The 12,423-nt window shown below is 57.4% G+C and overlaps 1 protein-coding gene across 1 annotated transcript in view; it reads right to left on the reverse strand.

The window, feature by feature from the left end:
- Window positions 1-12,423, reverse strand: part of PKD1 (polycystin 1, transient receptor potential channel interacting) — an 83,435-nt gene that overhangs the window by 10,075 nt on the left and 60,937 nt on the right. The window contains exons 22-35 of the mRNA XM_053957433.1: window positions 10,394-10,538; window positions 8,969-9,571; window positions 8,362-8,518; window positions 7,842-8,094; window positions 7,108-7,303; window positions 6,318-6,488; window positions 5,356-5,499; window positions 4,649-4,859; window positions 3,412-3,538; window positions 2,637-2,753; window positions 2,439-2,488; window positions 1,540-1,742; window positions 925-1,024; window positions 239-357 (exon numbers count right to left, since the gene is read on the reverse strand). Coding sequence (XP_053813408.1) covers window positions 239-357; window positions 925-1,024; window positions 1,540-1,742; window positions 2,439-2,488; window positions 2,637-2,753; window positions 3,412-3,538; window positions 4,649-4,859; window positions 5,356-5,499; window positions 6,318-6,488; window positions 7,108-7,303; window positions 7,842-8,094; window positions 8,362-8,518; window positions 8,969-9,571; window positions 10,394-10,538 — 2,596 coding nt within the window. The remainder of the gene's footprint in view (window positions 1-238; window positions 358-924; window positions 1,025-1,539; window positions 1,743-2,438; window positions 2,489-2,636; window positions 2,754-3,411; window positions 3,539-4,648; window positions 4,860-5,355; window positions 5,500-6,317; window positions 6,489-7,107; window positions 7,304-7,841; window positions 8,095-8,361; window positions 8,519-8,968; window positions 9,572-10,393; window positions 10,539-12,423) is intronic.

The following is a 12,423-nucleotide window of genomic DNA, read 5'->3' on the forward strand; positions in this document are numbered from 1 at the left end:
GGGAACAGAGCCTCCCCAGGGGACACTGCAGGGACTGTCACAGCACAAGTGCTGGCCCAGGGCTTACTGAGATCCAGGCTCCAAGAGAAGCTGGCAGGAGCAGTGATATCCCAGGCAGGGATCAGCCCTTCCCAAGGCTCCTTCTCTGTTTTATTTCCCATTTACCCCACTGTGCCTCCAAGTGCTGTAGTGTGGGATGGGCCCTGTCCTGCACACCCCGGGGGCACAGCCCTGGTACCTGTCCAGGTGGACTTGGCTGATCTGCTCACTTCCCTGGGAGGAGGTGCCACGCTCTGCCCTTTCTCGTTCAGCCTCTGCATCATGACAGTCTCCACCTTCTCCCCGAACACGCTGGACCTGCCGGGCACAGGGGGAGCCTGCTGAGAGCTGGGCCACTGCTGGCTCTGTGCTGAGCAGGCTGGCACCAAGGGGGCTGAATTCCGGTGCCAGCAGCAGTGCAGGGACATCACACACGTCCCCAAGGCACAGACACTGCTCTGTGTCTCATGCACAGTCCCTCCTTTCCCTTGGCCTGCCACTCTGCAGTGGTTGGTGGGCTGCCAGCCCTGGGGGTGGTGGTCAGGGTGCCCAGCAGGGTGTCCTGGCCTTGGTAACACTGCAGAGATTTGGGGAGAATCCCCTTCTCCCTCCCATCGGTGCCACGAAGGGAGCCCTCATCCCAGCACTCTGCCCACAGTCCAAAATTGCTGCAGACACAGCTGTGGCTTTAGGGCAGGTTCCAGGTGGCTCCTGGAAGGGTGGCAGTGCCCTCCTGGAGCTGTGGCTGTGGGGGCTGCAGGAGCCACGGCCAGCAGGGACAGAGTGACCCTGGCAGGCATCCCAAAGCCAGCTCAGCTCAGCTGGGTGTGAGGGCAGGGGGCGGGAGGCTCTGGCCCCGTGGGGCTCTGCTCCCCAAACACTCACAGGCCTGAGATCAGATCTGTTTCTGCCCTCATGTACGGCCCCAGGTCCTGGGAGATGCCGCTGGCTCCATCTGCCAGGATCTGCCGGATCAGATCCTCATCTGGGAAAGAGAGAGCACAGACAGCGTTGGCAGGAGCTCAGCTCCCAGCAGCACCCCAGGGCATGGCTCAGCCACCTGCTGGAACCAGGGAGGAGGAGGAGAAGGGTCACAGCCATGTCCTTCTCCCTGGGACAGCCCTCCCCTGCTCCCTGTCCTCCAGCTCCTGTCTATCCCAGCTTGGCCACAGAGCTGGGCAGAGGACTGCTGGCTCAGAAGGCCAAGTTCTCCTTCTCCAGCTGCTTCCAGAGCCTCAGGGACACAATGTGGCTTTGAAACCAGTGAGGAAGTGCTGGTTGCTTGCAGCACTCCCACGGGAACACACCTCTCCTGGCTCCCAGCTTGCTGGCACCGTGCGACCACCCACCTCAGTCTGATGCCCACCAGGATTTCTGGTTTTCCAGACTAAAATCCCCACGGAACAGACACAACCCTCCTCCCCTGCCCTCCAGAGTGCAGCCAGCAGTGATGGCAGCAGCTCTGCTGTTCCACCTCTGCCCCACGCCAGGGGGGCTCACCTGAGGCCGAGAAGTAGCGGGGCTGTCCCTGGTGCACCCCAAGGGACAAGGCGTCCTCCTCGGTGGCCAGCGGGGCCTCGAGCCCCAGGTGGCGGCTGGCCCGGCCTCTCTTCAGCTTCTGGATGGTGTTGTCCATGATGGAGGGGTCACTCAGCAGGTCTGGCCAGCTGAGCAGGGCCTCGCTGGAGGGCCACGGCACCAGGCTGTGGGAAAACGGCAACGGGGGCGGTCAGGAACCAGGGGAGCGCGAGAAAAGGAACTGTCAGGAAAGCCAATCCACAAGCATCAGAGGTTTATGCCCAAAAAGGAGACAGAGGAGTCCTTTTACTTCATTTGAATAAAGGGAGAGGCCATGGGGCATTCCCCTGGGGTCTCTCAAATTTTTGGAGGACACAGCCTTCTTTTTATCCCAATTTCCCATCTGCATCTCCCTTCTCTCTTTCCCCACTGGCTGAGGTACTTGAGAGGTTCAGACTTCCCAATATGCCTGATCCTGAAGATTTCCCTCTAAGGAAATCTTAGAGGTTCAGACTTCCCAATATGCCTGATCCTGAAGATTTCCCTCTAATGTATAACCCTCCCTTTTTAATTTTTAATTCTTATGGAATTTAGGGGTTTCCCCCCATTGTTTCTTTCATCTTTCAATGTCCAGTTTAATTTATCAGCAACCCTGAAGTTTATTTGTAAAAGCAGATATGTTTTATCATTCATCAATCAGTGGAATCCTTCCCATTGTTTCTTTTATCTCTCAGTGCTGGTTTTATCTACCAGCAGACCCACAGCTCGTTTGCAAAGACAAATCTGCTATTCCTCTCAGAACTGAAGAGGGAAACAACTGTGGGAGCCCAGCAAAGCACAGACTGAAGTCCTGCTTGCTCCACCTCCAGAAAGCCACTCACCTCTTGGAGTCCTCCAGGAACAGATCTGTTTTGGTTTGCTCAGAGAAGGCCTGCGGGGAACAGGAAAGTTTCAGGAGCAGGACACAGGTTTGTGCCTGGTCCAAGCAGCGGGCTGGGAGCATCAGGAGCCACTGAGCTGCTCCTGGCCCTGGGCCCACACCTCCAGGAGCCTGCCCAGCTGCAGGGAGGGACAGTTACCTCTGCCTGGAGCCCGGGGAAGGTGGGGAAGGAGCTGTCAAGGATTGAGGAGTCCAGGTAGTTGTCGATCTCCAGGGACTGCTGGTCTGAGTGAGTCACTGTGTGGCTGAGGGAGACCTGCAGGGCACACAGGAGGGGCAGAGGTGACACTGCCACTGAGAGCAGCCACATGCCCATCCTCCTCTGCCTCCCAGACACCTGCAGCCACACTTGCCACAACCAGGGCCACCCAGGCTGTCCCAGCTACGAGTCTGAAAGCTTTTCCTGTGTGCTCTCAGCAGCATCAGCCACACTTGCTGCTCATCAGTCCCCAAGCAGCTGGCTGCAATACTTAATGGGGCTGCTAATTGTGCTTAACTAGTCGGTAAATCCCCAGCTAATCCCTGCCCAGCTGCCTCAGCACAGCTCTGCTCAGCCAGCTGAGCTCTGCCCAGGGCAGACATCAGAGAGGCTCCACTGAGCAGCTCCTGGGCTCCTGCCTTGGGCATTTGGGTGCCTGTCACACAGCTGACATCCTGAGGGAGGAGGTGCCCAAACAGCTTCTAAAATCTGCCTTTTGGTGCCTGGGCACCGACAGAGGCCAGCAGTGATCTGAGCTCAGGCAGGGGGGCAGAGGCCAGGGAAGGGTCTGGCCCTGGTGCAGCACAACCGGGCAAGCGCAGAGCCCAGCTGGAGGAGTGAGGTCCCAGGAAAGGCAGAATTCTGCCTCCCAGAAGCAAACCTGGTGGCCTCCCACCCAGCTGAGCAGCCTGCAACCACTCCCCCCACTCCTTACCTTGCCACGAGCCATCCTGAAGAGAAATAAAATGACCAGGTAGAGAGGATAAACCACCACGCTGGACACCAGGCCAACAGCCACCGTGTCCACACTGACAGGGATCAGGCTGGAAACGGCCACGTTGCTGCAGGGAAGCAAGAGGGATCAGAGAAAGTGGCAGCAGGAGCATTTGGGGTTGCCAGGTAAGCAAGCAGCAGACAAAAGTGCACAACCAGGAATTCCAGATGTGCAGAGAAGGAAACGGGCCTGAAAACCAAAATCAGGCTGGTTTTGGTCATCCACGGTCCATGTCCTGGTCCCAGACTCCTTAGAATGGGGAGGGCACAGCCAAGGCACAAGCAAGGAAGCTCTTCCCAGCAGATGGAAGATGTGTCCTGCCCCAACGGGACAGGCAGGAGGGCCCCGAGCAGGTGGGTCTGGCTGGGGACACACCTGAGGTGGACACTGCCCACCACACCAGGGACACACCTGAGGTGGACACTGCCCACCACACCAGGGACACACCTGAGGTGGACACTGCCCATTACACACCTGAGGTGGACACTGCCCACACCAAACACACCTGAGGTGGACACTGCCCACCACACCAGGGACACACCTGAGGTGGACATTGCCCACCAAACCATGGACACACCTGAGGTGGACACTGCCCACCACACCAGGGACACACCTGAGGTGGACACTGCCCACCACACCAGGGACACACCTGAGGTGGACACTGCCCATTACACACCTGAGGTGGACACTGCCCACCACACCAGGGACACACCTGAGGTGGACACTGCCCATCACACACCTGAGGTGGACACTGCCCACCAAACCATGGACACACCTGAGGTGGACACTGCCCATCACACACACCTGAGGTGGACACTGCCCATCACACACCTGAGGTGGACACTGCCCACCAAACCATGGACACACCTGAGGTGGACACTGCCCTTTACACACCTGAGGTGGACACTGCCCATCACACACCTGACGTGGACACTGCCCTTTACACACCTGAGGTGGACACTGCCCATCACACACCTGAGATGGACATTGCCCATCACACACCTGAGATGGACATTGCCCATCACACACCTGAGGTGGACGTTGCCCATCACACACCTGAGGTGGACATTGCCCACACCAAACACACCTGAGGTGGACATTGCCCACCAAACCATGGACACACCTGAGGTGGACGTTGCCCATCACACACCTGAGGTGGACACTGCCCTTCACACACCTGAGGTGGACGTTGCCCACCGCGCCGTACCACACGGCGTTGGCGCAGAGGAAGAGGAAGATGAGGAGGCAGCAGCAGGTGGCCCTCTGGACGCGGGTGAAGCGGGAGCGGGGCGGGCGGTCCCACAGCGACAGCCACACGTGCTTCTCGAAGAACCCGCGCTGCAGCTCCGCCACGAAGATCCGCCAGAAGCTCCTCAGCTCGCTCTCACCTGGGGACAAAGTGACACGCTCAGGGTGGCTGCACCGCCGTGGGGACCTGGCAGAGCTGGCCACATCCATCCCAGGAAGTCCAGAGTAACCACACTCCATGCACAGGGGCCCTTCCCCGTGCAGTGCTCCAGGTCTGAGGATGAGTGGCTGGAAAAGCTGCCCAGCAGAAAAGGATCTGGCAGGGACAGGGGCTGAACGTGAGCCCAGCTGTGCCCAGGTGGGCAAGAGGCCCATGGCACCTGGCTTGTGCCCCAGGGCAGCGCCCGTCCCTTGCACAGGGCAATGCTGGGGAACCTCCAGTCCTGGGGTCAGTTCTGTGAACCTCACAAGAAGAAAGAGCTGGAGGGGCTGGAGCGTGTCCAGAGAAGGGAACAGAGATGGGGAAGGGTCTGGAGCACCAGGAGTGGCTGAGGGAGCTGGGGGGGCTCAGCCTGGAGAAAAGGAGGGGCCCAGGCACGAGGGGTGAGAAGGAGCCAGGGGACGTGGGGCACTCACTGGCAGCAAACACCTCCCTCTCCACCAGGCCATCGTTGTCCTCGCTCTCCACCGACAGCCAGTCGTTCACCAGGAAGAAATAGCTCTTGCTGCTCTGCAGGTCCCGCACGATGACGTGCTGCAGGTACCACGAGGGGCTCAGGCCTGAACGGGGGGAGACAAAGGAGTTATTTCAGGGCACACATTCCCTGCGTGAGCCTGCGACGCTGAGGGGCCACATGAGCACCGTCAGTGGGACAGGGACACGATTGTCATCGGTGGGCGCTGCACAGGACCCACCAGGGAAGTGTGGCACAGCCACCTCACCCTGAGGTGACATTTATGGTCACAGTGCATGGCACATTGCATCCTCTGTGTCTGGGGTGACATTTATGGTCACGGTGCACGGGACATTGCATCCTCTGTGTCTGAGGTGACATTTATGGTCATGGTGCATCCTCTGTGTCTGGGGTGGTATTTATGGTCACAGTGCCTGGCACATTGCATCCTCTGTGTCTGGGGTGACATTTGTGGTCATGCTGCATCCTCTGTGCCTGGGGTGGCATTTATGGTCATGGTGCATCCTCTGTGTCTGGGGTGACATTTGTGGTCATGGTGCATCCTCTGTGTCTGGGGTGACATTTATGGTCACGGTGCACGGGACATTGCATCCTCTGTGTCTGGGGTGACATTTGTGGTCATGCTGCATCCTCTGTGTCTGGGGTGGTATTTATGGTCATGGTGCATCCTCTGTGTCTGGGGTGACATTTATGGTCATGGTGCATCCTCTGTGTCTGGGGTGGCATTTATGGTCACAGTGCCTGGCACATTGCATCCTCTGTGTCTGGGGTGGCACCTGGCCAGTCCATGACGGAGACTCCATGTCCCCCCACAATGTCCCCCTGCAATGTCCCCCCGATGCAGCGGTCACCACGGGCCAGCTCGCCCTGTCCAGGGCCAGCAGGTGGCCCCTCCGTGCCCACCTTTGTTGTCGTGCCAGATGCGGATGCGCCAGACGCTGCCCAGGCTGCGCTCCGTGGCGATCTGGAACACGTCCAGGCTGTTGCGGTGGAAGGCGTTGTCCCCATCCAGGTGTCTGTGCCCACTTTTGTTGTCCACCCCGTACAGGGCGATGCCCACGTGGGCCGTGGTGCCTGCAGGGAAGGAAGGGGCTCCCTCAGGGAAGCCCACCCGAGGTGCAGCTGTTCCCCAGCCCTGCCTGTGACAGCTCTATCCACAAACCCAGCCTGCGGGGAGAAGCCAAACTTTGTGCCTGCCTGCTGCTGGGAAGGATTCAGAACAAAGTGATGGATCCTGGAGGACAGCAAAAGGAGCCATCCAAAGGGCCAGCTGGGCAGGAGAGGGTCACAAGTGAGGAACACCTTCTGCCTCTGCAACCACAGCCCAGTCAAGGAAGGCAGGATGGGGGAATTTCTCTCCTGGGTGGTTCCTTCCAGCAGCAATTGCTTGTCTCACCACAACAGCCAGTGCTGGAGCAGCCTGGGCTAGTGGAAGGTGTCCCTGCCCATGTCAGGAGTTTGGAACCAGGAGGTTTTTGAGGAACCTTCCAACCCAAACCATTCCCTTGACCTGCCCCATCACCACACGATAAAACCTGGGAATGCTGTGGGAAGCCCTGGACTGAATCTGCAGCTCAGCTCTGCGCCCTGCGGGGAGCATTCAGAGCGTGACGTGCCCTCAGCACGTGGGGACCTCAGGTGAGCTACAGGTGTCCCCCTGGGAAGCAGGCAGGGGAGCAGGCTGCAGGCTCACCTGATCCTCTGCCCCAGCCCGTTTTCACCAGGATCTCGTATTTGTACATCCCGTTCTTGCCGCAGAAGGGGATCACCCCCACGCGGTTCATGTCGATCATGTCCAGCTTGTGCACGATCAGCGCGGCCACCGAGTAAGTGACAAAGCACACAGCACACGTCAGCAGCACGATGTAGTTCAGCCCTGGGCCTGGAGCCTAGAGAAGGGAAAAGTGTTGAAAAGCAACCCCGGGAGGATCCCGTTCCCATTCCCTGCCTCCTTCCTGGCCGTGTCCCTGCTCACAGCCGCGGCCCCGCAGAGCTGGCAGCAGCAGCTGCCAGGAGCTCCCTGCTCCTGCTCACGTCACAGGGACACAGCCAGGAAGAGCTGGAAGCCCCTGGGAAGCAGGGAGCAGCTGGCAGGTGCGACTCCCTGGGATCAAACAGTGCTGGGTGACAGCTGGGAGGAACCTTTAGCATCTCCCTAAGATGTAGACACACTGTGTAGACACAGTGCCAGGTGTCCAGAGCAGGGACTAAAGCCATCTGCAAAGGGCTGTTTCCAGCCAGGATTCCCAACCAGGGGACACAGCTTCCTCTGAGCTGTGCCCATCTGCACCTCCCAAGGGCTCCCAGATGCCTGTGCTGGTGCCAGCTTGGACATGAAACCAACAGGAGCCGATGGCTTTGCTCCAGGTGACAACAACCCGTTCTATGTGTGACAGCACTGCACAGCCTCTGCTTTGTTGTACTCACGGGAAAGATGAACTGGACAGAGTTTGGGGGCACAAACAGGCTGGCCCCAAAGGCTGTGAGGTGCTGGGTCAAGCACACGGCCTGGTCTGGCCTGGTCTCCTCCAGGGGGACAATTCCTTCTGTCTTCCAGCGCTTCTCCTGCTCGCTGAAGTACTGGCACAGGGACGTGTACAGCCCCAGGGTCACCTCCACTGCCGACCAGCTGAAGTGGTTGGTGATGTTCAGGTAGTATTTCTGGATGGGGTCGTCCGTTCTGGAGAAGGGAAAAAGCAAGGAGATGACTCCCCTGCTTCCTGAAGGGACACCAGCCCCATTCTGGTGGAGGTGTGCCCAAGGAAAGCTTCCAGCCACAAAGGCAGGGATGCACTCAAAAAGGAGGAAAAGCCCAGTGAACGTGGTGTGATTTACACCCTTCGGCTGTGCAGGTACTCAGGGGCTCCACAGACCACCTGAGCACCCCTCACACGCATCCACAGCACAGCCTGAGGCTGACAGGGACTACCAGGGAGGCTTCTCTTACCTGGGTGAGGTGAAGAAGGTGTAGAGCTTGTGGTCACTTCCAGCCAGGGCGTCCAGGCTGATTCTCTTGGAGGCAGAGCAGTTGTGCTCGTTGGGCTCGGGCTCATGATGGAGATAGGCCATGATGAAGGGCTCGGGCTCACTGGCCAGGTAATGCTCTGTGGGGAGGGGAAGGAACAGAAAGGGCTTTAAAAACCCCTGGCAGGCTCAACCACAGGTCTGCTGTCAGCACTGGGGCTCAGGGAGGAAGGAATGCAGAGAGTTGTGGGAGATGCTTCTCCAGACTGTGCTCCCTCAGTGTGCTCCTCAGAGGATGCCTGAGCACTGGGTACCACTGGGCCTGCCTGGGAGAGGGACTGGACAATGCCTTCCAGGGCTGATGTGGCTCAACAGAAGGGCTAGGAAAAGCAAAAGGCTTCTCAGGGCCGGAATCTACAAGCAAGGATGACACTGGGCATGCAGATTGTCCAGGACAGCCAGAACCTCAGCCATGCAGTGTGGAACCCGCTGCTTACACCCAGCATCCCTTCCCACACTGGTTATCCCTCCCACCCAGCCCTCCTCTCCCACAGGAAGGACTAACAAAGAGATGGATTTGTCAGCCCTACCATTGAGGACTCTGTAGGTGAGCTGAAAGTGCAGTCCTGCTTCCCTGTTGTTGCTCTCCATGATCACAATCAGGTTCACAGACGTTCTTGCCTCGATGACTTCAGTGCCAGCCACGAGATTTTCGGGCTCTGTGCTGTTTGAGACCATCACAGTGATGGCTTTTTCAGAGTCCAGGCTCCCGATGGGGATCTGCACCCCGTTGTGTGTCTGGAACTCCATGGAGGCCACCTTGGTGGACACGGTGTAGTTGCTGATGTAGCCAAAAGGGAAAGGGTTGGAGTCCACTTGGAACATGACTTGGATGACATCCGTCAGGTTGGAAAGGGTGGAGTTGAAGGCCTGGGGGATGGAGAACTGGCAGTTTGGTGTGTTTTCGTAGCAAAGCAGGTTAAAGGGGTCAGACCTCTTGCCTGTGGCCTTAATTTCTCCTCCCACCAGCTCGAGGGGCTCTTCGTTCAGCACCCGGGATTTCATGAGGATTCGCATCAGGCTGGAAGACAGGTTGTAGGCTTTGGGAGCCAGCAGCAAATTGTGGGAATCAGCCAGCAGCTCCTGGGGCTTGGATTCTTGTGAAACTGTATTGACAAGGTGGATTAGGTCGCCTGCCAGGAGAGAAAAGAAGAGGAAGTGGTAAATGGCCTGGATAACTGCTACAGTCAGGACCTGACACCTTCCCAGAGCAATCAGACGAGGTTTTCCTTGCTGTCTTCTCACTGTTCCTCTGCACATGACCTTCCCCACTGGAGTGTTCATAGCCCAGAGCTAAAAGCAAAGCTGTCAGCAGTTCCTGCAGCCTCTCTAATCTACCAGGTTTGGTGAGGAATACTTAATCACAGCACACTGGATCTCCCTCCTGTGTAGTGAAGAGAGCCACAGCTCAGGAAACTGGGAGGGAACGGATAAAACAAAAACGTGTTCCTAAGCTTTTGCACTCTGAAGTGCACCACACTCAGAAAGGAGTGCAGAGGTAACAAGGGGTGCAGAGAAGGTGTCTCTGCTTCCCCCCAGATCACCCAGGTGGGAATTTCCACACAGTGCTCCCAGGTGCCCCAGTGAGGTTTGACAGCCTCCTTGGACTCCAACCAGGAAGACAAGCATCTGGAAGCCATAGCTGTTACTCATTGTTTACTAAAAAGAGAATCCCCTGGAGTATTAGTGAGCTTATTAGGAGTATTAGTGAGTTATACTAACAACTGTCAGATGTAAATGTCCACAGAGCAGCTGCCAAAGCCAGGACAACCCTGGGAAAAGCACAGGGAGAAGAGAGGGCTGGGATGCCATGCTCCAAATGGCAGATGCAACTTCCTAAAAATTTGGGCCAAAGCCCAAATGGCAGAGGAAGGAGCCTGAAAGCTCCCCTCAGCCTGCTCCTGCCCCTGAGCCTGTCCCCTGTCCCCTGTCCCCACGCACAGGACAAGGGTCACCTGTGATGTTGAGGATGTTGTCGGCGATGCCGGTCGGTGTCACCGTGCCCTGGGTGGTCTCCCCTTGCAGAATGGTCATCATGGTCTCCAGCTTGTTCAGGGTCCTTGTCAGGCATGACTTGCACACCAGCTCCTTGCTCACCACCTGCAAAGGGACCAGGGTCTGACAGAGCTGGAGCAGCCCAGGGAAAGCCCAGCTGGCTCTGGCCTCAGGAGACCTTTTCCCTCTGGAAGTGCCCCTGGGGAGGGGCCAGCAGAGGCTGCCCAGCTCACACTGACAGTGGCCAGCAACCTGTCGTGGCTCCAAGGCTCTTCCATCTCCCTCCCGTGACATTCCCAAAGTGCCAGTGTACAGGCAGGCAGAGGATGCCTGGCAGAGGATGCTTCTGGGTTGGGAAGAGGAATAAAGGCAGGAAATTGTTGCCCAGAGAAGCTGTGGCTGCTCCATCCCTGGAAATGTTCAAGGCCAGGTTGGACATGGCTTGGAGCAAACTGGTCCTTCCAAGCCAAGCCATTCCAGGATTCTGTGATTCTAAATTCATGTTCCATGGTGTGCACCAGGCACACCTCCCCTCTGGGACCACACACAGCAACCAACCAGGAAGAGCTGGATGGGATTCCTCCATCCACCCCACGACCTCCAATGGCAGCAGGATTTAGCCCCAACTGAATCCATTTCGGTGTCCAAATCCTCCTGAAAGCTGTGGGAGGAATCCTGCCACTCAGGCATGATGGATGTCCCTCCCTCTGCTCCCAGATGTGTCCAAGAAACAGAATGTTCCAGCCATGGCCCGGAGCTTCCTGCACTCTCCAGGGCTGGATGGGAGGGACTGAGGAACACATGGAAGCTGTTACAACCCCGTTCCTCGCTCTTATTCATCTTTTTTCTTTAATCATCACAGGATTCAGCCATGATTCACCATATGTTTTGGTGAAGAATCAAAACAGCATCTGCAGGTCTTGAATTCCCCCTTTTCTGCTTTATTTGTAAGCTCTGAGGAGCCAGGACAGACTGTGTGAATCGGAGTCAGGAATCAGGGAGGTGGGGAAGACACTGGGTTATGGGGAGGAACCACCCAAGGGCAGCTCCTACTTAGGGAGGAGAATCGACCAAGAAGTTCAAGATTCTTTTTTTATCCCTCCAGGAGAAACTAATTCTGATTTTTCCTCTCCCTTGTAGGTAAAATCAAAAATGTATCAGCCCTGATGGACACTTGTGCAGGAAAGGAATGTGTGAACTCCACTTGTCTCAGCCACTTGGGAGTTTCTGGAGTACTGTTTTCCTAAGCTTTTCATTCCAGCCCAGAGCAGAAAGTAATCCTGGAATGTCAGCTTTCCCCATGGAACAAAAATGCTATTTCTAGACCTAAGCTCCCACAGCAAAATCAAGTCACGAGGCAGGAGGAGGTGGGAGAGACAGAAACAACCTGCTCCAGCACGGAATGGGATGTGCTCAACCCCAAACCCCCAGGCAGAGGGGAACAGAAAGCAGGGGTTTTTGAGGTTTGCAGGCTCAGGAGCAGGGAAGGGAGCAGCTCAGGACCCTGTGGGTGGGATGCAGTGCTGCCCACCACTGACCTGGCTGCAGGGGAAGCACAGCCAGGGCCAAGGAACCTGACCAGTCCCCAAAGCAAAGATTAGGGAGGGAAGGAGGAGGAGCCAGAGCAGCCTGGCTGAGCACCAAGGCACAAGTGCATTACCCAGCTGGGCTCTCTTCTCTCCTAAACCCACCAGGCAGCAGCCCCAGCACTGGAACTGGTGCTGCACACTGCCAGGATCTCGGTGCTCCCAGGGAGCAGCAGAGCAGAGCAGAGCAGAGAGGGGTTTCTCATCTTGTAGGGCAGAAACAGGGCTGGGAGGAGCAGCAGACCTGGGCACTGGCCCCTGGCCCAAAGCAGCTCTACTTGTGTTATTCCTGATGGGAGCCCAGCCTGTCCTCACAGATTCTGTGACTCCCACAGCAATTTATTCCAGTGTTTCTGGAGCCCCTCTGCTCTGGGAGAGCTGGGGGTGTCCAGCCTGGAAAAGAG

The sequence above is a fragment of the Vidua chalybeata genome, chromosome 16, assembly GCF_026979565.1.
Source record: "Vidua chalybeata isolate OUT-0048 chromosome 16, bVidCha1 merged haplotype, whole genome shotgun sequence".
NCBI classification, from domain to species: Eukaryota; Metazoa; Chordata; class Aves; order Passeriformes; family Viduidae; genus Vidua; species Vidua chalybeata.